Genomic DNA, 26,495 nt, shown 5'->3' on the forward strand with positions numbered 1-26,495 from the left:
TCGCAGGCAGTTGTTGGCAGAGTGCCCCTTCCGGTGACAGCGAGAGCACAGCCTAGGTGCCTGGGAGGGTGGACTAGGATTTGTTGCACCTCCTGTGTTTCGCAGATTTGTCCTCAGATTCTGCCGCTGGAACTGTGTTAGTGGAGGGTGAGACGGCTGTAGATGTCTTCCTCCACCACGTCCTCTACCCCGCCCTCTACCAGTTCTGACAGATGTGTCCCTGCTGTTCGTACTTCGGCGCAGTAGGTGATCAGGTGCAGTGATAGTTCCCTGATCACTAACTGCACCGTTCTCTGGTGGAGAAACTCCTGGCTCAGAACTTGCTGTCGAAACACTACTACCAGATTCTAGAATAGTATCGGCAGGTGTGCTGACAGGTGTAGGATCAGAGATGGTATGTGCACTGTCAATTAGACTGGCAGTGGCTGAAGCAGAGATGTCAGGTGTAGGAGAATTAACAGATCCAAGGCTTCCCACGTTGCTGGGAAGAGGATTTGTTCCCTCTGTGGTGGTCAGAGGAATTGTGTTAGAATTCCCAAAGGTAGTGTTTTGAACTCTGCCAGTCTGTGGGACCTTAGCGATGACAGAATTCCACCAGTCGTTTACCCCTGAGTTAAGCTCAGTGTGGGACTTCCAGTCTTTGTCAATAGTGTCGCCATCAGCTGAGCAGCTTATGTCACTTGATGCAGGCTTGCACTGACCTTCTACAATAGCTTGTAGGTTATCTAATGATTTGAGGAGCTCATGAAGTGCTTCCCTGTGATGGATTATCTTAGCTGCAACTTTACAACACAGCCCAAGAGGGCAGTCTTGATCTTTGGACAGGAGTCCCTGAGGTAGGACTTCTGAACCTTCCTCCTGTAGCTCCAGGCTTGTATCCACATATACCACAGGATTATGGATATCCTTAAATTTTCTGAAATTTTCAACCTGGCTGCAACAAAATTCTCCTTCTGGAGTGCAATCTGTCTCTCTCTGTCTCTCTCTGTCTCTCTGTCTCTCTCTCTCTCTCTCTCTCTGTCTCTTTCCCAAAATATTGGCCATCTCCCACTGAAGCAAGCAGGGTGACCCTAAAATATAAAGCACTCGCCATGATTCATACATAATCTCTGTTCTTGCATACGACAGTTCAGATGTCACCCCAAATATCCCAAACCCCTTCTTTAAAGTGCAGGCATTGTACTTCCCACCTCCAGGACTCGAGTCTGGCTAACTGGTTTTCCTGAGTCATTTCACAAAATATTACCCTGCTCCTACTCCAACAGCTTGTATATATGTTGGCAGAATTATTGACAGTATGTAAAGGGACAAGTGCAGCTAATGTGACATTTTATTGTGGCAACGTTTCGCTCTCCAGGAGCTTGTCAAGCTGTTACGGCTTGACAAAGCTCCTGGAGAGCATAATGTTGCCACAGTAAAATGTCACATTAGTTACTCTTGTGTCCTTTTACTTTACTCCAACAGCTTGTCAAGTTCAAAAAAGCCTTCATCTCCACTCACTTCTATTTAACATGCTTGCACATGCCTGCTGTATATCTAAACCCCTTTCACACAAAATCTCTTTTACCCCCCTCCCTCCACCCTTTCCTAGGATGACTCCTACCTCTCCTTCCCCTCCACTCCAGATTTATACACCCTCCAAGTCATCCTATTGTACTCCATCCTCTCTACATGACCAAATTACCTCAGCAACCACCTCCTCAGCCCTCTGAATAATAATTTTATCATCTCCACACCACCTAATTTCCACACTACAAATTCTCTGCACAAAATTTACGCTACACTTTATCTTTAGACACATCTCCACTGCCTCCAGCTTCCTTCTCGCTGCAACATTTACAGCCTATTCTGTACACATTGTGTTACTACCACTATACTCTCATACATTCTCTTCTTTGCCTCCATGAATAACGTTTGTTTCCACAGATAAATCAGTGTACCACCCATTTTTTTTCCTTCGTCAATTCTATGGGTTACCTTATCTTTCATAAACCCATTGAGCACATTTTTATTGAAATTCTTTTGTTTTCAGTTTAACAATTTTCAAACCAAACAAAAAACTAAAAAACAAATGGGCATCGCCAAAACTTCTGACCTGTTTAAAGAGTTTTTCTACCCCCACATCCCAGGCTGGGGCCAGGCCTCTCTGTTGATTAGCTGGTTGACCTGGCTGTTGCTGTAGATGTCCCAAATATTTTTTTTTTTTTTAATCTAAATTATTCATGGGATATTCCTCAAAATTTTATGAATCTGTAGTGAGTGATTGTACAGTATTTTCAACAAAATTTGTAATTGATTGTGCTGATTAGAAGAGCATAAGTTTATAGTTTTGAATTAATATTTATTAATTTTATTTTAGCCTTATATTTATGTCAAACCCCGAGGAGCTGAGAACTGCAGCACGTTGGACTGGCATGGGCAAGGATTCCAGGAAAGAGCTCATGGATCGTCTTCAGCATTTTCTGCCGCCTTCAATAATGTTGCCTCCACATAGGTAAGTTAGTCTAATTAAATTGTAATATGTTTTCTTTGATTTTTTCATCTTTATCAAAAAGCATCTTCAAATTGTTACTCATAATGACAGCTAAAAAGCTTGATACCAAAATGTAACTTTCTTAACCATTTAGGGGTCTAGACCCCAATCTGAAAATTCCCCACAGGGTCCAAGAATTTAAAAAAAAAAAAATTGTGAAATGGTAGAGAAAAAATTTCTGAGAGTTATAAAACAAAGTATGAAATTTTTTAAAAAATTAACGAAATTATGCACTCGTGAATTTTGCTGTGTCAGCGATCTTTACACATTGGCAATTTTTCCCACTTTGAGTCCTATTTTTGGCCAGTTACATTGTTCCATTAGAGTAAATTTTTAGCTATTTTGTGTTCCATTTTATCTATTGAGCACACAAAATCTCCCAATCAACTATTTCAGCTACCCAATAAAGTGATCAGAAATTGGTAGTTTGGCCAATTTCACACAGTTCAGAATATTCCAATTTGAAAATGGGGACCAGAATAAATAATGCAGGCATTCCTGGCAAGCGAGTAACTTTATTCAGGTATACACAAATACAGTTACATAGATTATCATACATAGCAGCATATGTGAAGAGAATCTAGAATAACCCATAAAAGTCAGACAGAGTGACTTATTTCCATTGGGGTCCTTTTAATACCTTATTATTATACCAGAAAGGAAATATCTTATTATACTATAAAGGAGTTTTTTTCAACAAGTTGGCCGTCTCCCACCAAGGCGGGGCGACCCAAAAAGAAAGAAAATACTTCCATAATCATTCAACACTTTCACCTCACTCATACATAATCAGTCTTTGCTGAGGCACCCAGATACAAGAGTTTAGAAGCATTTTTTTTTTTTCTTAACAAGTCGGCCGTCTCCCACCGAGGCAGAGTGACCCAAAAAAGAAAGAAAATCCCCAAAAAGAAAATACTTTCATCATCATTCAACACTCTCACCACACTCACACATTATCACTGTTTTTGCAGAGGTGCTCAGAATACAACAGTTTAGAAGCATATACATATAAAGATACACAACATATCTCTCCAAACTGCCAATATCCCAAACCCCTCCTTTAAAGTGCAGGCATTGTACTTCCCATTTCCAGGACTCAAGTCCGACTATATGAAAATAACTGGTTTCCCTGAATCCCTTCACTAAATATTACCCTGCTCACACTCCTCCAGATCGTCAGGTCCCAAGTACCATTCGTCTCCATTCACTCCTAACTAACATGCTCATGCACGCTTGCTTGAAATTTAAGCCCCTCACCCACTCAACCTCCTTTACCCCCTCCCTGCAACCTTTTCGAGGATGACCCTTACCCCGCTGTCCTTCCCTTGCAGATTTTTACGCTCTCCATGTCATTCTATTTTGATCCATTCTCTCTAAATGACCAAACCACCTCAACAACCCCTCTTCTGCCCTCTGACTAATGCTTTTATTAACTCCACACTTTCTCCTAATTTCTACACATTGAATTCTCTGCATAATATTTACTCCACATTGCCCTTAGGACATCTCCACTGCCTCCAACCACCTCCTCGCTGCAGCATTTATATCCCAAGCTTCACACCCATATAAGAGTGTTGGTACCACTATACTTTCTTACATTCCCTTCTTTGGTTCCATCGTTCAAGTTTTTTGTCTCTACACATACCTCAACGAACCACTCGCCTTTTTTCCTTCATCAATTCTATGGTTAACCTTATCCTTCATAAACCCATCCGCTGACACGTCAACTCCCAAATATCTGAAAACATTCACTTCTTCCATACTCCCTCTCTCCAATATGATATTCAATTTTTCTTTATCTAAATCTTTTGATACCCTCATCACCTTACTCTTATCTATGTTTACTTTCAACTTTCTACCTTTACACAGCCTCCCAAACTCGTCTACTAGCCTTTGGAACTTTTCTTTAGAATCTCCCATAAGCACAGTATCATCAGCAAAAATTAACTGTGTCAAGTCCCATTTTGTACTTGATTCCCCATAATTTAACCCTTTCAGGGTCCGTCCCGTAGATCTACGGCTTTACATTCAGGGTCCAAACCGTAGATCTACGCCATGAGCTCAGCTCACTCTGATAAACTGTGAGTGGTACATTTGGGCCTAGATATGAGAGAATACATCTATGTGGTATGTGTGCACCACATAAAACAGATCCTGCAGCACACTGTGTATAATGAGAGAAAAAAACTGAAATCATGATTTTTCGATTAAAACAGCAACTTTGCAGTGTTTTTTCGTATGTTTTTTATAGTTGTATTTGCGATTTCTTGGTCTCATTTGATAGAATGGAAGACATATTACAGAAATAGAGATGATTTTGATTGGTTTTAGCACTGGAAATGGCTTGAAACTGAGCTCAAAGTAGCGGAAATGTTAAATTTTTGCCGATATTCAAGAGTAAACAAACGACCTCACACATCTAATACACGTCAGCTGGTGGGTCTAATATACATTCACAAATATGGTGATGATATTTATACAATTATTACAGCATTGCATAACAGTAAATCTTCTATTTTTTGGTGTGAATAAAAATTCATTATGTGAATAAAAAATCAAAATGGAATTTATTTGTAAAGCCTCAAAATGTAACTAATGAACAGAGGAAATGTTAGTTTAGTTCCAGGAATACCTACATTGTTTATTCTGGAGCCTATTTTGAAATTGGAATATTTTGAACTTTGTGTTAAATTGGCCAAATTAACAATTTCCGATCACTTTATTTTGTAGTTGAAACAGTTGACTTGGCGATTTCTTGTGCTCAATCGATAGAATAGAAGTAATACTAGTGAAATAGCTAAGAATTTGGTTGATTGGAATAATGTAATTGGCCTAAAATGGGAGTCAAAGTCGGCAAAATCGCCGATTCGTAAATATCGCTGACACATCAAAATTCGCGAGAGCATAATTTCGTCAATTTTCCACCAAATTTCGTACTTTTTGTTTTATTACCTTCACAAAAAGATTCTCTACGATTTCATAAGAAAAAATAACAAATTTTATTTTTGAAAATTCTTGGACACTGGGGCACCACTTCAGATTTGGGCCTTGGACCCTGAAAGGGTTAAAGGAGATATACTAGGAATAAGGTAAAATGAGTTAATTATATTTACATGTGTGTTAGCTAAAAAAATAAAAATCATTCTCCTCCCTTTCTGTCACTACATTCATTAGGCACCTTTTGGATCTCTTCTTGAACTGGTTCATGATATGACTGGCTTCGACATGTGCAGGCAGTCTGTTCCATTCCTTTATTGCTGTACAATAAAAACTGTTTGAAGCCTGGCCACTGACTGTGGGTACTACAAAGTTGTGCTCTCTTCCTCTAGTACTATGATTGCTTTGGTTCCCAGCCTTTGCAAAATTGGCAACAAGATTTTCTGGACACTGTATGTGAGCAATTTTATAAACTTGATTCAACTTCAGTTGTTTTACTCTGTCTTCAACATTCAGCATATCCAATAATTGTAATTCATCCTGGCCTACATGTTCTCTTGGACCCAGGTCCAGGATGAATCTTACCATTTTATTCTGGGTGTTTTGCAGTCTTTTTTTTTTTGTTTTTTTTTTTTTTTTTTTGTTTTTTTTTTTTTTTTTTTGCCAAGGCAGAGTACCATGAAGAGCCAGCGTAGTCCATATAACATTGTATAAGGGCTAGACATAGGGTCCTGCGATCCTCTGTTGGTAAACACTGTGCTTGTCTGTAGAGGAAGTTCAGTTTGGCATTCGCTTTCTTTATTACACTGTTCCCTATCAGTTCTCCTGACATGCATGGTTCAAAGGGGTTTCCCAGATATTTTACTGAGGAAACTGAAGTGATGGGTTCCCCATTACACCAGACTTTAAAATATTTACCCTTCTCAGTTTATGCTTCATGCAAAAGAGTATGGCCTCCATTTTCCCAAGGCATAACGATAGTTTGTTGTCTTACTATCTGTTTGCTGCAGGATTCCAGTTCTAGTGTTATTACATTAACTATATCTTGTGGGTCTTTACCTGACACTAACAGAGCACTGTCATCTGTGTACAGAAGAGTTTGTACTTGACACTCATGGGCATGTCATTTATTTTTTTTTTTTATTAACACACTGGCCGATTCCCACCAAGGCAGGGTGGCCCGAAAAAGAAAAACTTTCACCATCATTCACTCCATCACTGTCTTGCCAGAAGGGTGCTTTACACTACAGTTTTTAAACTGCAACATTAACACCCCTCCTTCAGAGTGCAGGCACTGTACTTCCCATCTCCAGGACTCGAGTCCGGCCTGCCGGTTTCCCTGAATCCCTTCATAAATGTTACTTTGCTCACACTCCAACAGCATGTCAAGTATTAAAAGCCATTTGTCTCCATTCACTCCTATCAAACACGCTCACGCATGCCTGCTGGAAGTCCAAGCCCCTCACACACAAAACCTCCTTTACCCCCTCCCTCCAACCTTTCCTAGGCCGACCCCTACCCAGCCTTCCTTCCACTACAGACTGATACACTCTTGAAGTCATTCTGTTTCGCTCCATTCTCTCTACATGTCCGAACCACCTCAACAACCCTTCCTCAGCCCTCTGGACAACAGTTTTGGTAATCCCGCACCTCCTCCTAACTTCCAAACTACGAATTCTCTGCATTATATTCACACCACACATTGCCCTCAGACATGACATCTCCACTGCCTCCAGCCTTCTCCTCGCTGCAACATTCATCACCCATGCTTCACACCCATATAAGAGCGTTGGTAAAACTATACATCTTTCTTTCTTTCAACACACCGGCTGTATCCCACCGAGGCGGGGTGGCCCAAAAGGAAAACGAAAGTTTCTCCTTTTACATTTAGTAATATATACAGGAAAAGAGGTTACTAGCCCCTTGCTCCCGGCATTTTAGTCGCCTCTTACAACACACATGGCTTACGGAGGAAGAATTCTGTTCCACTTCCCCATGGAGATAAGGGGAAATAAACAAGAATAAGAACTAGAAAGAAAATAGAAGAAAACCCAGAGGGGTGTGTATATATATGCTTGTACATGTATGTGTAGTGTGACCTAAGTGTAAGTAGAAGTAGCAAGACGTACCTGAAATCTTGCATGTTCATGAGACAGAAAAAAGGACACCAGCAATCCTACCATCATGTAAAACAATTACAGGCTTTCGTTTTACACTCACTTGGCAGGACGGTAGTACCTCCCTGGGCGGTTGCTGTCTACCAACCTACTACCTAGGAAAACTATACATATATAACATAATAAGGGACCCAGAATACTACCTTGGAGAACTCTACATGCTATCGGCAGGGATTCTGATTCCATTTTGTTGATTTTGACAATTTGTTTCCTATTGCTAAGATAGGACTTAAACCAGTCTATTGAACCTATGCCGATAGCTTGAAGTTTCTTACATAATACATATATTGTGGTTGACAGTATTGAAGGCATTTTGCAAGTCCTAAGGTTACCATTCCTATGAGGTTCCCTATTGACATTTCAGTTCTCATGTAATCCATTAGATTAATTAGGGAGGTGTCAGTTGAGTAAGATGTCCTAAAGCCTGATTGGTAACTGTGAAGAATGTTGTCATTTAGATACTAAACTACTTGATAGTACACTGCCCTCTCTAGAATTTTGGATATTACACTGAGTATACTAATATTATGGATTTGTTTTTTCTGATACAGGAAGGCCCCACTTATACGGCGGGTTAGGTTCCAGGCTACCGCCGTAAAGCGGAAATCGCCGTAAAGTGGAACACCCTTTTTTTCCACTTATAAATGCATACAAACACTAGATAACAAGTTTACACTAACATATATTAAGTTAGCAATAGAACCAGGCATCAAAAAACAATAAAAAGGTACAATACACACATAGTGCACTCATTACTTACCTTAAAATATTTATAGTCTTAATCTAGGGTGAGACAAGTAGTATTTATTGTAAGAAATCAAGTGTGGTATGTATTGTAATAGCCAGGCTATCTTACCAGGCCACCCCACCCACACATACTGTTCTATGATATTTAAGCATCCCAGAGCGATAAAATGTATATACAGTTCACTCATTACTTACCTTAAAATATTTGTAGTCTTAATGTAGGGTCAGGAGTAAGTAAATGAGATAAAACGAATAAATGAGAGAGAGAAAGAATGAGTACATGAGGTAACAGAAGCAGAGTTATGTAAACAAACCAGGCTCCCACATCTTATATTTATGTTTATTTATTCTATTGTGGGGTGTATTTATCATCTTTTTATGTTATGTATCGTGTTTATTATATAATTTTGAAAAAAATATCATGGCTGGATTAATGAAAATGTGTATATTACCGTAATATACGACATTTAATGAGACTCCGTGACTATTGTTATTATCACCACTTGTGGAAGTCGTCTGCTACCACAGCTCACATTTATGTTTATTTATTCTACTGTGGGGTGTATTTATCTTATTTATATGTTATGCATCGTGTTTATTATATAATTTTGAAAAAAATATCATGGCTGGATTAATGAAAATGTGTATATTACCGTAATATACGACATTTAATGAGACTCCGTAACTATTGTTATTATGGCGTCACTTGTGGAAGTCGTCTGCTTCCACAGCTCACATTTATGTTTATTTATTCTACTGTGGGGTGTATTTATCTTATTTATATGTTATGCATCGTGTTTATTATATAATTTTGAAAAAAATATCATGGATGGATTAATGAAAATGTGTATATTACCGTAATATACGACATTTAATGAGACTCAGTATTGTTATTATCACCACTTGTGCAAGTCGTCTGCTCACATCTCACATTTGTTTATTTATTCTACTGTGGGGTGTATTTATCTTATTTATATGTTATGCATCTTGTTTATTATATAATTTTGAAAAAAATATCATGGATGGATTAATGAAAATGTGTATATTAACGTAATATACGACATTTAAATGACTCGATGTATGTAAGTTTATTTAGGTACAGGTATACATAAGTATAATTATCAGAGTATATATAAAATATGAAATAACTTTTAAAAACATTTGAAATTTTGGAGTTTCCAGACAAAATGGAGAGACTTAGTGCTTACTGAGCTCATGGAGAATGTAAACAAACAGGGTGGGGCACGGTGACCGTATTAGAAAGTCAGGTGGGGGGAGCCGTATAGTGAGTTTTGGTCATAATTTGAAATGTCCGTATTAGCGGAACGCCGTAAAGTGAAACGCCATAAAGCGGGGCCTTCCTGTACAGTATTTAAACAAAAAATCAATAACTCTTGCAAGACTAGTGGGGCCTAAAATAGATACCAAAGCAAATCTCTATAATGTAAGTGTTGGCATCATCATAATATTCACCACTCTGTATGCTTCACTTAAAAATTGAATGGGATGGATAGACTTCATTGCAATACACTTTCAATACAGTAAGATCTTTTATAAAGCTCCTATAGTTCTTTTTTTGTCAAATCCAATTGAGAAAATGCTTTCAAAATTAAATAACATTTACTAAGAAGGTCTTTTCATTCACTATTCAATTTTGGATGCATTTTTTTTGGCTGCATTACAAAAAATTGCACTACTTAGAGGAACTTGTAAGAGAGCTTACTATGTATTAAACATGTTCATTTGAAAATGAGCTTAAAAAAGGATGTGCTAATGAAAAGTTTACTGTAGATTCAGTACATTTGATACGGTATCCAAAAAACTTCCTTTATATTGTCTTGTAAGCATAAAAATACTATATATTGCAGACTTGAAACGTTAATTCTTCAAGCAGTGGAGCAGCAGCGTACCCAGTGTGCCTACCACAACACTCGCAGTGACAGTCAGGTGAGTAGAGGAGGTGATGACGACAGCACTCAACGTTATGCCAAGGTCAGTAGAAGCAGCTCCCTGCCTCTAGCTCTCATTTTTAATTGCTGTTTAATTAGCAATTTTATAATAGATGGAATGACAAGTTAATACCTTATATTTACCATTTTTTAATTTTACAATGAATGGGAAGACAAACTAAAAAAATTTCCAGATAAAAGTGGACATCCTTTCCTAAGAAAAAGATTTACTAATCAAGGTCAGGCTGGGTGAGTAACTGTGTCTCCAACATTTAACAGACACATAATTTATAGTAATTGATGTCTAGAGCAGGGCTGTCCCATTTCTAATCATCAATTAGGCTGCTGCTGCTGCTTTTTTTTTCTCTCTTATTAATAGCATGCTGGCCATCTCCCACCAAGGCAGAGTGACAAAAAAAAACCTTTCACCGTCATTCACACACAATCACTGTCTTTGCATAGGCATGCAGATATGATAGTTCAGATGTCACTCCAAACAGCAAATATCCCAAATTCCTCCTTTAAAGGGCAAGCATTGTACTTCCCACCACCAGGACTCAAGTCCAGTTAACTAGTTCAAAATATTACCCTGCTCACACTCCAACAGCTCAAGTTCCAAAAGCCATTTGTCTCCATTCACTCCTATCTAATACGCTTACCCATGCTTGCTGTATGTCCAAGCCCTTTGCACACAAAACCTTTTTACCCCCTCCCTCCATTCTTTCCTAGGATGACCCCTGCTGCTCCTCCCTGCCTTCCCTCCACTACAGATTTATACTCCCTCCAACTCATCCTATTTTGCTCCATCCTCTCTATATGACCAAACCACTTCAACTTCCCCTCCTCAGCCCTCTGAATAATATTTTTAGTAACTCCACACCTAATTTCCACACTATGAATTCTCTGCATAATATTTACACCACACATTGCCCTTAAACACGACATCTCCACTGCCTCCAGCTCCCTCTTCCTCGCTGCAGCATTTACAACCTATGCTTCACGTCCATATAAGAGTGTTGGTACCACTTTACTCTCATAGATTCCCTTCTTTGCCTTTATGGATAACATTCTTTCTCTCCATAGACACCTCAATGCACCACCCACCTTTTTTCTTTCATCCGTTCTATGGTTTACCTCTTCCTTCATAAACCCATCCACTGACAAGTCTACTCCCAGATATCTTAACACATTCACTTCTTCCATACTCCCTCCCTCCAATTTTTCTTTACCCAATTCGTTTGATACCCTCATCAACTTACTCTTATCTTTGTTCACTTTCAACTTTCTTACTGTTCTGGAGTTGTTTTATGTTGACCCATTGTTCTCATGGGTGTAAGGATGATACATTCATTGCACAAATGATCATGAGAAGAGACCAAACAGGATCTCTGCATTGACATATAATTGTTTTAGCCCCACTCTTATCCTATATAATTTCTTCAAAGATTGACAGAATGCAGCACCGTCTATAGCACTGCACACTTGCACTTGTTATTCTACCTAGCTACAAGTTGAACAGCCCTGGTCTGGAGTATTGTTAGATTTGTGTGAAACGTCAGATTACACTACAGTGGTACCTTGACTTATGAGTGCCCCAGCTTATGAGTTTTTCGAGTTATGAGCCATCGCTCGGTCGAATTTTTGCTTTGAGTTACTAGCCAAAATCCAAGTTACAAGCGAGCTTCAGATGCGCTGGCACTAGTTGGCGCAGTGAACACCACAACATCTGCCCAGCATCCCAGCGTTATGTGCTTTTTTTGCAGTTATTTTGTCAAATTTCTTTTTTCTAACCATGGGTCCTAAGAAAGTAAGTGCAAAGGACAGTGCTGAGAAGAAGAGGAGGATGATGTCCATTGAATTAAAGCATGAAATCATAGAAAAGCACAAAATCACTTTTGTTTCAATGTTTTCCTTATGAAACTAGTGATCTAGTGCAGTTAGCCTCACACTGTTTTCTCTTATAATATGACCTCAGAAGGGCAAGAATGGGAAGATATGGTCAGAGCGATAATTATTTTTATCTTGAGAGTGGCTGCCACCACTCGTCACAATGACACATTTTATTCATTCTAGAGTATGTACATATCATGTTTCTATGTTATTTATTTTGTTTATTATGTCATGTTAGATCACTTGTGATAAATAAGCCATAGAGTTGATATTAGCGTTATATTGACATATTTTCCCCTGCCTCCCAAGAGCCAGTAATTCCGCTGGAATGGATTTGTGGCATTTCGACTAATTTCAGTGAGGAAAATTTATTTGATATACGAGCAAATTGAGTTGCAAGCTTGGTCACGGAACGAATTAAAATCGTAAGTCAAGGTACCACTGTACCTGCTCCACTTCGTGTAAATGTAAATAAATGTAATAGGGTTAGACTTGTATATTCCTAGAGAATTTTTTTATACACATCATAGGCATTTGTCATTTTTATATGAAATTTTTTGTTTTAATATATTTTCAGCTTAATCATCTTTCTTCAGTATTAGAAGAAATTATTTTTAAAACCCACAATAGAAAATTAATTGCACCTGGTGTCTTGAGCTATTAATTTCATGATAGGTTTACAGTTGACAGATCTTACAAAGATACTTTTGTTGTAGACTTGTTCCAACCTGTCATTGCTCCTGGCAATCTTTATTGTATAGCTTTATAAATATGAAGAAATAATACAGACTTTGGCAGAAGTAGTGCACAGCACAATATCTGTGGATTACTTAAATTAATGAAAATCTTTTGATTTTTGTTCTTCATGTTCACCTGTCTGTTGAATGCAATAGACTGGGCATTATTGAAACAAAGTGCATGAAACTCTTACCATCTGCATGCTTATGTTACATGAGAATCATGAAAACAAAATAATGTACAGTATAGCATGATGTTGGGTAATAGGGAGTCAGTGACCTAGCTGCAAAAAACTCTTACTTTAACAATTGTTTTGCAACAAATAAATATTGGGGAGTGTAGAATCCTTGATCTTGTATAGTACCTCTGTGATGGTGTAGTGGTTCTTGAGGCTTGTATCCTTAGGTAGTAAAAAGTCTTAGGAAGTATGAATTCCTTGGTGGTCTTGTGTAGGATTCTCTCAGGAATAACATTGCAAGCATCCCTTGGTGTAGTATTTGGCAGTATGCTACATGGCTTTATTCTTTAAATCTTCAAGGAGCTACATATTGGGAATCGCCAGAGTGTTTGGTAAAAAGGAGTAAGTAAGGAGGAGGAGGAGGAGGAGAAATAGGAACAAGGTGAGGAAGAGGAATCAGAGGGGACGACGAAGAGAGGAGGGGAATAACAGAGCAGGATCGCAGATGATCTGGGAGATTTAAGGAAGGGTACGGGATATGTAGTGTTTGCATTGAAGCATCCATGGATTTAGAAAAGGCATATGATAGGGTGGATAGAGAAGCAGTGTGGCAGATGTTGCAAGTGTATGGTAGGTTGCTCAAAGCAGTTAAAAGCTTTTTATGAAAACAGACTCATGTTAGGGTGTGATCTCACTATGCTTGTTTAACCCTTTGAGGGTTTTGGTCGTACTAGTACGTCTTACGCGTAGGGGTTTTTGACGTACTAGTACGCATAAATTCTAGCGGCCTCAAATCTAGTGGGAGAAAGCTGGTAGGCCTTTATATGAAAGAATGGGTCTATGTGGTCAGTGTGCACAGTCTAAAAAAAATCCTGCAGCACACAGTGTATAATGAGAAAAAAAAAACTTTGACCATTTTTTTGGAATAAATCAGCGACTTTGCAGTGTATTTTCGTATGGTATTTATTGTTGTATTCTAGTTTTCTTGGTCTCATTTTATAGAATGGAAGACATATTTCAGAAATTGAGATGATTTTGACTGGTTTTACAATGAAAGGTGCTTTGAAATTGAGCTCAAAGTAGCAGAAATGTTCGATTTTTACCAAACTTCAAAAGTAAACAAATCGTGCCAAGCGTGCAATACACGTCAACTGGTGAGTCTAATATTCTTTCACAAGTGCGCCAATAATATTTATACCATTTTTTACACTAATGCAGTAGTCTGCATAACAGTAAATCTTATATTTTTTTGTGAGAATAAAAATTCAAAGTGGAAAGCAAAAGAATATAAGAGGGGCCTTGAGACGTGACTAATGACTAGAGGAAATGTCATTTTAGTGCCAGGAATATCTTTCTTGTTTATTCTGGACCCTATTCGGAAATTGGCATCTTTTGAAATTTGTGTGAAATTGGCAAAATTGCTAAATTCTGACCACTGTACTGGATAGTTGAATTTCATAAATGGGTGGTTTCTTGCACCCATTCGATAGAAAAAATGGAGTTCTAGCGAAATATTCATGTTTTTTGTCGACTAGTACAGTGAAATTGGCCGAAAATGGGGCTCAAAGTGGGCAAAATCGCCGATGCGTAAACATCGCGAGAGCATAATTCCGTAAGTTTTCTATCAAATTTCAAACTTTTGGTGTCTTTATGATCGGGAAAAGTTTCTCTATCTTTTCATAAGAGAAAATAAATTTTTTTTTTTTTTTAAATTTGGCCGACCCTGAGAACGAGTTTCGGAGAGGGCCTGTCGACCCTCAAAGGGTTAACATACTTATAGATGGGGTTGTAAAAGAAGTGAACTCTAGAGTGTTGGGGAGAGGTATGGGATTAAAAGACAAAGACTAATACAAAGTGGGAGTTGTCACAGTTGCCTTTTTCCAATGATATTGTTCTTTTGGGAGATTCTGAAGAAAAGTTGCAAAAGTTGGTAGACAAATTCGGGAAGCTATGTAAAAAAAGGAAATTAAAAGTGAACATAGGAAAGAGCAAGGTCATGAGAGTAACAAGAAATTTGGGTAATGAAAGATTGGACATCAGATTGGAAGGAGGCAGTATGGAGGAAGTAACTGCATTCAGATATTTAGGAGTGGACTTGTCAGCAGACAGAGCTATGAAAAATGAGGTAAACCATAGAATTGACGCTAGGGGAAGAAAGAGAGTGATGCATTGTGGCATCTCAGGAAACAAAGAATGCTATCCATGGAAGCAAAGAAGGGAATGTATGAGAATATAGGGGTATCAACTCTTATGTAGGTGCAAAGCATGGGTTGTGAATGTTGCAGCAAGGAGGCTGGAGGCAGTAGAGATGTCATTTCTGAGGGCAACATGAAGTGTGAATATTATGTTGAGAATTCATAGCTTGGGGATTGGAAGGAGGTGCAGAGTTACTAACAATGTCATCCAGAAGGCAAAAGAAGGGTTGTTGAGGTGGTTTAGACATTGAGATGCTGGAACAAAAATATGAAGACTTGGAGGGCACATTAACCCTTTCAGGGTCCGTGCCGTAGTTCTACGGCTTTGAGTTTGGGTCCAAACCGTAGTTCTATGCCATGAGCTCAACTCACTCAGATAAGCTGTGAGTGGTAAATTTGGGCCTAGATATGAGGGAATACATCTGTGCGGTAAGTGTGCATCACATAAAACAAATCCTGCAGCACACAGTGAATAATGAGAGAGAGAAAAACTGAGACTGTAATTTTGGATAAAAACAGCAACTTGGCTGTGTTTTTTCATATGTTTTTTATGGTTGTATTTGCGATTTCCTGGTCTCAATTGATAGAATGGAAGATATATTAGAGAAATAGCAATGATTTTGATTTGTTCTATACTGAAAATGGCTTGAAACTGAGCTCAAAGTAGCGGAAATGTTCAATTTTTGCCGATGTTCAAGAGTAAACAAACACATCACTCATCCAATACACGTCAGCCGGTGGGTCTTATGTGCATTCACAAATGCGCTGATATTATTTTTACAATTATTACAATATTGCATAACAGTAAATCTTCCATTTTTTGGTTTGAATAAAAATTCATTATTATTATTATTATTATTATTATTATTATTATTATCACACTGGCCGATTCCCACCAAGGCAGGGTGGCCCGAAAAAGAAAAACTTTCACCATCATTCACTCCATCACTGTCTTGCCAGAAGGGTGCTTTACACTACAGTTTCTAAACTGCAACATTAACATCCCTCCTTCAGAGTGCAGGCACTGTACTTCCCATCTCCAGGACTCAAGTCCGGCCTGCCGGTTTCCCTGAACCCCTTCATAAATGTTACTTTGCTCACACTCCAACAGCACGTCAAGTATTAAAAACCATTTGTCTCCATTCACTCCTATCAAACACGCTCACTCATGCCTGCTGGAAGTCCAAGCCCCTCGCACACAAAACCTCCTTTACCCCCTCTCTCCAACCTTTCCTAGGCCGACCCCTACCCCGCCTTCCTTCCACTACAGACTGATACACTCTTGAAGTCATTCTGTTTCGCTCCATTCTCTCTACATGTCCGAACCACCTTAACAACCCTTCCTCAGCCCTCTGGACAACAGTTTTGGTAATCCCGCACCTCCTCCTAACTTCCAAACTACGAATTTTCTGCATTATATTCACACCACACATTGCCCTCAGACATGACATCTCCACTGCCTCCAGCCTTCTCCTTGCTGCAACATTCATCACCCATGCTTCACACCCATATAAGAGCGTTGGTAAAACTATACTCTCATACATTTCCCTCTTTGCCTCCAAGGACAAAGTTCTTTGTCTCCACAGACTCCTAAGTGCACCACTCACTCTTTTCCCCTCATCAATTCTATGATTCACCTCATCTTTCATAGACCCATCCGCTGACACGTCCACTCCCAAATATCTGAATACATTCACCTCCTCCATACTCTCTCCCTCCAATCTGATATTCAATCTTTCATCACCTAATCTTTTTGTTATCCTCATAACCTTACTCTTTCCTGTATTCACCTTTAATTTTCTTCTTTTGCACACCCTACCAAATTCATCCACCAATCTCTGCAACTTCTCTTCAGAATCTCCCAAGAGCACAGTGTCATCAGCAAAGAGCAGCTGTGACAACTCCCACTTTGTGTGTGATTCTTTATCTTTTAACTCCACACCTCTTGCCAAGACCCTCGCATTTACTTCTCTTACAACCCCATCTATAAATATATTAAACAACCACGGTGACATCACACATCCTTGTCTAAGGCCTACTTTTACTGGGAAAAAATTTCCCTCTTTCCTACATACTCTAACTTGAGCCTCACTATCCTCGTAAAAACTCTTCACTGCTTTCAGTAACCTACCTCCTACACCATACACTTGCAACATCTGCCACATTGCCCCCCTATCCACCCTGTCATACGCCTTTTCCAAATCCATAAATGCCACAAAGACCTCTTTAGCCTTATCTAAATACTGTTCACTTATATGTTTCACTGTAAACACCTGGTCCACACACCCCCTACCTTTCCTAAAGCCTCCTTGTTCATCTGCTATCCTATTCTCCGTCTTACTTTTAATTCTTTCAATAATAACTCTACCATACACTTTACCAGGTATACTCAGCAGACTTATCCCCCTATAATTTTTGCACTCTCTTTTATCCCCTTTGCCTTTATACAAAGGAACTATGCATGCTCTCTGCCAATCCCTAGGTACCTTACCCTCTTCCATACATTTATTAAATAATTGCACCAACCACTCCAAAACTATATCCCCACCTGCTTTTAACATTTCTATCTTTATCCCATCAATCCCGGCTGCCTTACCCCCTTTCATTTTACCTACTGCCTCACGAACTTCCCCTACACTCACAACTGGCTCTTCCTCACTCCTACAAGATGTTATTCCTCCTTGTCCTATACACGAAATCACAGCTTCCCTATCTTCTTCAACATTTAACAATTCCTCAAAATATTCCCTCCATCTTCCCAATACCTCTAATTCTCCATTTAATAACTCTCCTCTCCTATTTTTAACTGACAAATCCATTTGTTCTCTAGGCTTTCTTAACTTGTTAATCTCACTCCAAAACTTTTTCTTATTTTCAACAAAATTTGTTGATAACATCTCACCCACTCTCTCATTTGCTCTCTTTTTACATTGCTTCACCACTCTCTTAACCTCTCTCTTTTTCTCCATATACTCTTCCCTCCTTGCATCACTTCTACTTTGTAAAAACTTCTCATATGCTAACTTTTTCTCCCTTACTACTCTCTTTACATCATCATTCCACCAATCGCTCCTCTTCCCTCCCGCACCCACTTTCCTGTAACCACAAACTTCTGCTGAACACTCTAACACTACATTTTTAAACCTACCCCATACCTCTTCGACCCCATTGCCTATGCTCTCATTAGCCCATGTATCCTCCAATAGCTGTTTATATCTTACCCTAGCTGCCTCCTCTTTTAGTTTATAAACCTTCACCTCTCTCTTCCCTGATACCTCTATTCTCCTTGTATCCCATCTACCTTTTACTCTCAGTGTAGCTACAACTAGAAAGTGATCTGATATATCTGTGGCCCCTCTATAAACATGTACATCCTGAAGTCTACTCAACAGTCTTTTATCTACCAATACATAATCCAACAAACTACTGTCATTTCGCCCTACATCATATCTTGTATACTTATTTATCCTCTTTTTTCTTAAAATATGTATTACCTATAACTAAACCGCTTTCTATACAAAGTTCAATCAAAGGGCTCCCATTATCATTTACACCTGGCACCCCAAACTTACCTACCACACCCTCTCTAAAAGTTTCTCCTACTTTAGCATTCAGGTCCCCTACCACAATTACTCTCTCACTTGGTTCAAAGGCTCCTATACATTCATTTAACATCTCCCAAAATCTCTCTCTCTCCTCTGCATTCCTCTCTTCTCCAGGTGCATACACGCTTATTATGACCCACTTCTCGCATCCAACCTTTACTTTAATCCACGTAATTCTTGAATTTACACATTCATATTCTCTTTTCTCCTTCCATAACTAATCATTCAACATTACTGCTACCCCTTCCTTTGCTCTAACTCTCTCAGATACTCCAGATTTAATCCCATTTATTTCCCCCCACTGAAACTCCCCTACCCCCTTCAGCTTTGTTTTGCTTAGGGCCAGGACATCCAACTTCTTTTCATTCATAACATCAGCAATCATCTGTTTCTTGTCATCCGCACTAAATCCACGCACATTTAAGCATCCCAGTTTTATAAAGTTTTTCTTCTTCTTTTTTTTAGTAAATGTCTACAGGAGAAGGGGTTACTAGCCCATTGCTCCCGGCATTTTAGTCGCCTCATACGACACGCATGGCTTACGGAGGAAAGATTCTTTTCCACTTCCCCATGGACAATAGAAGAAATAAAGAAGAACAAGAGCTATTTAGAAAAAGGAGAAAAACCTAGATGTATGTATATATATATGCATGTGCGTGTCTGTGACCAAAGTGTAAGTAGGAGTAGCAAGATATCCCTGTTATCTAGCGTGTTTATGAGACGGAAAAAGAAAACAGTAATCCTACCATCATGCAAAACAGTTACAGGTTTCTGTTTCACAGTCATCTGGCAGGACGGTAGTACTTCCCTGGGTGGCTGCTGTCTACCAACCTACTATAAAGCCTGAAAACATAACAAATGGACAGAGGAAATGTTAGTTTAGTGCCAGGAATGTCTGCATTGTTTGTTTTGGACTCTATTTTGAGATAGGAATACTGTATTTTGAACTTTGCGTTAAATTGGCCAAATTACCAATTTCCAATTACTTTATTGGGTAGTTGAAACAGTTAACTTGGTGATTTCTTGTGCTCAATTGATAAAATAGAAGTAATACTAGCAAAATGGCTAAGAATTTGGTCAACTGGAATAATGTAACTGGCCTAAAATGGGAGTCAAAATCGACAAAATCACAACTACGTAAATATCGCTGACGCATCAAAATTTGCGAGAGCATAATTTCATCAGTTTTTCCATAAAATTTCATAGTTTTTGTTTTATGACCTTCAAAAAAAGATTCTCTACCATTTCATAAGAAAAAATAACAAATATTTATTTATTTATTTATTTTTTAATTCTTGAACCCTGTGGACATGTCTCAGATTTTGGGTCTGGACCCTGAAAGGGTTGATCTCTAGTCGAGGAAAGGCAGGGTAGGGGTTGTCTTAGAAAAGTTTGGGGGAAGAGGTGAAGGAGGTTATGTGTGAGGGGCTTGTACTTAGAACAAGTGTGTGTGAGTGTGTTAGATAAGAATGGAGGCAAATGGTGTTTATGACTTGATGTGCTGTTGGAGCGTGAGTAAAGTAACATTTATGAGGGGTTTCAGGGAAGCCGGCAAGCTAGACTTGAGTCCTGGAGGTGGGAAGCGTAGTTCCTGCACTTTGAAGGAGGGGTGTTAATATGTTGCAGTTTTTAACTGTAGTGTAGGTGCACCTGTGGCAAGAAAGTGATGGAGTGAATGGGGTCATCCTGCCTTGGTGGGACATGGCCAATGTGTTAATAAAAAAAAATAATGTATGTATCTTCCTGGGAAATGTAATTTGGAAAAGCATTTAATGGTATGTGTGGTTATCATCTTCTACCCATGGTTCAATCCCAGAAATGCATTTAAAAGTTACTGACTTTGGCACCAGCAGAATTGTTAAACCTAGTAATTTCACTATCCAACAAACTATTTAAGAGTTTAGTGTTTATGTGAATTGAATAATAGTATACAGCTCTGCCACATATTTGGATTGTCTCCAACTTTTATTAGTCAAAGCTAATATCATGAAGTGGTAGACATAAAAATAGGTTACATGATGGGTAAATTCTTCTTTCTTACTATCAATGCACAGGGCTTCTCTAAACATAAGTATTCAGATGTGTTTGGGGAGTCGGCTGATTGGATGGAGGACAAGCCAATCGGTACTCTTCCAGTCATACATTTTGTCTTCTTTCTCTTCAACTGTATTCATTCAGGTATTCTGTATAATTTAATCATATGTGATCATTAATTGTTTCATATTTTATGTATGCTTAACAGGTGCTTGGCTCTGGGGGCTCCTTGCTCATGGACCACTCATGTTCGAGAAATGCCTTCCCGGGAACTACCGTCCAGATCCTTGCCGACCACTGCGATGAGGTCTGGATAGCTCGCTTCAGTCCTGACGGAAGTAAATTGGCAACAGGATCTAAGGATTCAACTGTTATAATTTGGGATGTTGATCCAGTAAGTTATTTTCTGCATATATGCATGTTTGTGCATCTTAATATTGCACTCTTATGCAATTCTGTCTTTGTATGCTCATAATGTCTAATCTTTGTAGTTATCGGAATAGAGCTCTATTCATTCTTCTCTCTTCTACTCCTCCTCTTTCCTACCCCCTCCTATGTCCTACTCCTTCCTCCCTTTTCCTCTTGTCTCCTGCCTCACTCCTCTCGTCATTGATATCTTACTCCTCGGAAAGCTATTCTCTGAAGGATGTATATTCACTTTGCTTGTCATAGAGGACTTGTGTTAACTGTTCTGACTGGCTAACCTACTGCCAGGTTGGGCTGCCTTGCTGCCTTGCTACCTTGTTGGTCTCCTACATATGTTTAGCAAGGGGGCACTGTTGGAGGTTAGACACACACTGGCAGTAATTTACTTTTAAGATTTGTGGATGTCCAAATTACTTGAGCATCCCATGCTGAAAGTTTATGTATCTTTAGTTATGAGTTTGTAGTAAATATCCTCACTATGTCTTCTAGAATCCTTCTCAAATTTTAATCATGATTGACAGGGTTGAGCCTTAGCTCCTGGGCCTCTCAGGGACTCATGAGAATGTCTTCAGTTTCTTATCAGGCTGATCTAAAACTTTCACAATGTTTGAATGACTCACATTCCATCTTCTGATTTCTTGAGGATACTGTTCTCCAACTCCTGAACTTCTTTTGGTGTTATAATATAACTTCCAGATCTCTTGAAGAAGTTCTACTGTAGCATTTCTTTTTGTTGAGCTCTGAGAGCTTGCTCTCTTGCATAGCAATAAGCAATAGAAGCACATTTACTTTCTCACTTTGTAGGTGTGAATAAAAAATTATTACTTGGTTTTAGATTTTTCTGATTATATTGCTAATTTATATTTATATCATTCATTAACCTCTTTTTTAGCATCATCTAAGGCTTCCCCATTCACATATGCTTTCCCATATTTTAACCTCTTTACTAATCTTGTTTTCCTTATGGATATACTTTTTCCATTTTTTTTTCTCATCTAACACCACCAAATAGTGTTGTTTACCAACGAGATAAAATGTATCATGTTCAAAATTGTCCTTTGTGTATCAGTTCCACTTCTTTCTTTCAACACACCAGCTATATCCCACTGAGGCAGGGTGGCCCAAAAGGATAAACAAAAGTTTCTCCTTTTACATTTAGTAATATATACAGGAGAAGGGGTTACTAGCCCTCTGCTCCCGGCATTTTAGTCGCCTCTTACAACACGCATGGCTTACGGAGGAAGAATTCTGTTCCACTTCCCCATGGAGGTATGAGGAAATGAACAAGAACTAGAAAGAAAATAGAAAAAAAACCAGTGGGATGTGTATATATATGCTTGTACATGTATGTGTAGTGTGACCTAAGTGTAAGTAGAAGTAGCAAGACATACCTGAAATCTTGCATGTGTATGAGACAGGAAAAAAGGATACCAGCAATCCTACCATCATGTAAGACAATTACAGTGGTCCCTCGATAATCGTAGGGCTCGAGAGTCGTAGATTTCGGAAGTCATAGCGATATTTTCGTATAAACATGGGCTCGCTAATCGTAGATTGACTCGCGAATAGTAGTTCGTCTGGTACTGTCGCTGGGCTGTCACTGCCGACGAGCGTGGAGCGAGTCGTGGCAGAGACAACTGGGTGAAACATCTGGGAGTCGTAACATCATACACCAGACTGCAGTGAGTGAGCTAGCAGTTAAAGTGACATCATCTTCGTGCAGGCTGCTCACTGAAGCTTGTGACACGAGGCTGACACAGCGCCTGCCGACAGGGCTAACTGCGGCTTGACGAGTGTCATTCTCTCGACAGTTGGAGTTATAGCAGAGGTTAGTCTAAGCGTCCCCAGACTTGTTTCTCTACATATAACTGCACTCTGAAGGTCTGGAGGTGAAGTGAAACAAATCTCGATGGGAATCGTAGCAGGTATGATTCTGCAGAGCATCACGAGCGACGAGCATAAGAGCTTTCTGTACAAGAGGGCTCGGTCGCTCAGGGCTGAGTAATATCAGCTGTCAAACACACTGGTCACACCGGGTGACTAAGTAACACAGTGGTGCTACTCCGGGGGTCTGGCCGCAGACCACACTGGACTCGCGGAAAACTTTACACACACCCGCGGTACGTGCGGTACAACATGGCTTAAACTAGCAAAAGATGCTTTTCTGTGAACAAAACTGACACTAAGCCATACACTAACATGTGAGAACACTGACTGAGAGGAATTAATTAACACACGACATATATCTTCTCTCAGTCTTCTCGACAATACTGAAATACAGTGGACCCCCGCATAACGTTGGCATCGCATAGCGTTAAATCTGCATAGCGATACATTTTATCGCTAAAATTTTGCCTCGCATAGCGCTAAAAAATTCGCTCAAAGCGATTCGTCTGAGACGCATCCATGCGGCCTGAGCCAGCCTCACTTGTTCTGCCAGTGGCATTGTTTACAAGCCAGCCTCCGCGGTAACATTCAAGCATACAATCGGAACATTTCGTATTATTACAGCCTTTTTATAGTGATTTCACCTGAAAAATAAGTGACCATGGGCCCCAAGATAGCTTCTAGTGCCAACCCTACAGGAATAAGGGTGAGAATTACTATGGAGATGAAGAAAGAGATCACGGCTAAGTATGAAAGTGGAGTGCGTGTCTCCGAGCTGGCCAGGTTGTATAGTAAACCCCAATCAACCATCGCTACTATTGTGTCCAAGAGAACGGCAATCAAGGAAGCTGTTCTTGCCAAAGGTTTAACTCTGCTTTCGAAACAGAGATTGCAAGTGATAGATGTTGAGAGACTGTTATTGGTGTGGATAAATGAAAAACAGATAGCAGGCAGTAGCATCTCTCAAGCGATCATAAGTGAAAAGGCTAGGAAGTTGCACGAGGATTTAATTAGAAAAATGCCTGCAACTAGTGGTGATGCGAGTTAATATAAGGCCAGCAAAGGTTGGTTTGAGAGATTTAAGAGGCGTAGTGGCATACATAGTGTGATAAGGCATGGTGAGGCTGCCAGTTCGGACCAAAAAGCAGCTGAAAAATATGTGCATGAATTCAAGGAGTACATAGAGGCTGAAGGACTGAAACCTGAACAAGTGTTTAATTGTGACGAAACAGGCCTGTTTTGGAAGAAAATGCCAAGCAGGACCTACATTACTGAGGAGGAAAAGGCACCCCCAGGACATAAGCCTATGAAAGACAGGCTTACTCTTCTCATGTGTGCCAATGCTAGTGGTGATTGCAAAGTGAAGCCTTTATTAGTGTATCACTCTGAGACTCCCAGAGTGTTCAGGCAAAAGAATATCCTCAAGGCTAATTTGTGTGTGCTGTGGAGGGCAAACAATAAGGCATGGGTCACTAGGGACTTTTTCTATGACTGGTTACACCAAGCATTTGCCCCCACTGTGAAAAATTACCTAACTGAAAAGAAATTAGACCTTAAGTGCCTCCTGGTGTTAGACAATGCCCCTGGTCATCCTACAGACTTGGCAGAGCGACTTTGTGGGGACATGAGCTTCATTAAGGTGAAGTTTTTGCCTCCTAATACCACTCCTCTCCTGCAGCCCATGGACCAGCAGGTTATTGCAAACTTCAAAAAACTGTACACAAAAGCTCTGTTTGAAAGGTGCTTTGTAAGTGACCTCAGAAACTCAATTGACTCTAAGAGAGTTTTGGAGAGAGCACTTTAATATCCTCATTTGTGTAAACCTTATAGGTAAGGCTTGGGAGGGAGTGACTAAGAGGACCTTGAACTCTGCTTGGAAGAAACTGTGGCCAGAATGTGTAGACCAAAGGGATTTTGAAGGATTTGAGGCTAACCCTGAGAGGAGTATGCCAGTTGAGGAATCAATTGTGGCATTGGGGAAGTCCTTGGGGTTGGAGGTTAGTGGGGAGGATGTGGAAGAGTTGGTAGAGGAGGACAATGAAGAACTAACTGCTGATGAGCTGCTAGATCAACTTCAACAGCAAGAGGCCACACCTGAGGAAATTGCTTCGGAAGAGGGGAGAGAGAAATTGAAGAAGTTGCCTACTTCAAAGATTAAGGAAATCTGTGCAAAGTGGCTTGAAGTGCAAACCTTCATGGATGAAAATCACCCTCAGACAGCTATTGCAAGCCGTGCTGATGACTATTACACTGACACTGTTGTGAAACACTTTAGGAAAGTCATAAAGGAATGAGAGGTACAGGCCACTATGGACAGATATGTTGTGCGACAGAAGTCCAGTGACTCTGAAGCTGGTCCTAGTGGCATTAAAAGAAGAAGGGAAGCAACCCTGGAAAAGGACTTGACACCTCAAGTCCTAATGGAAGGGGATTCCCCTTCTAAACACTAAAACCATCCAGTCTTCCCTCCTCCCATCCCATCAATCATCACCACATCTTCAATAAAGGTAAGTGTCATGTAACTGTGCATGTTTTCTTAAGTTTGTGTGTATTAAAATTAATATTTCATGTAGTAAAAAAAAAATTTTTTTTTCATACTTTTGGGTGTCTTGCACGGATTAATTTGATTTCCATTATTTCTTATGGGGAAAATTAATTCACATAACATTGAGCTCTCAGGAATGGATTAATAGCGTTATGCGGGGGTCCACTGTAATTACCGAAACACTCGATGTGACATGTGATGTCAGACGTGACATCGTGAGGTGATGTCAGCAGACATCTTGAGGTAACGTCAGGCAGACATCGTGACGTCATGAAGTTGGGCAGCAGCATCGGTGACGTCAGTGTGATGCGGGCAGCAGACCACAGCATGAGGCCTGGGACATCTGGCTTGGTAACCCATGTGGCTTGTAGATCCATGTGACATCGCCCACACCCCACTTGGCATCGGGATCCACGTGGTGTCATGATCTACGTGGCATGCTGATCCACATGGCTTGCTGATCCACGTGGCTTGCTGATCCACATGGCTTGCTGATCCACGTGGCTTGCTGATCCACGTGGCTTGCTGATCCACGTGGCTTGCTGGTCCACGTGGCTTGCTGATCCACGTGGCGTCGTGATCTACGTGGCATGCTGATCCACGTGGCTTTCTGATCCACGTGGCTTGCTGATCCACGTGGCTTGCTGATCCACG

The 26,495-nt window shown here is 39.8% G+C and overlaps 1 protein-coding gene across 1 annotated transcript in view; it reads left to right on the plus strand.

Annotated features, from left to right (window-relative positions):
- The window catches only part of LOC128706316 (WD repeat-containing protein 26-like), a 168,898-nt gene that overhangs the window by 63,132 nt on the left and 79,271 nt on the right, over window positions 1-26,495 (plus strand). Inside the window, 3 exon segments of the mRNA XM_070095853.1 lie at window positions 2,360-2,494; window positions 10,263-10,386; window positions 21,192-21,377. Of these exon segments, the coding sequence (XP_069951954.1) occupies window positions 2,360-2,494; window positions 10,263-10,386; window positions 21,192-21,377 (445 nt within the window).

Source organism: Cherax quadricarinatus, chromosome 51 (assembly GCF_038502225.1).
Source record: "Cherax quadricarinatus isolate ZL_2023a chromosome 51, ASM3850222v1, whole genome shotgun sequence".
NCBI lineage: Eukaryota > Metazoa > Arthropoda > Malacostraca > Decapoda > Parastacidae > Cherax > Cherax quadricarinatus.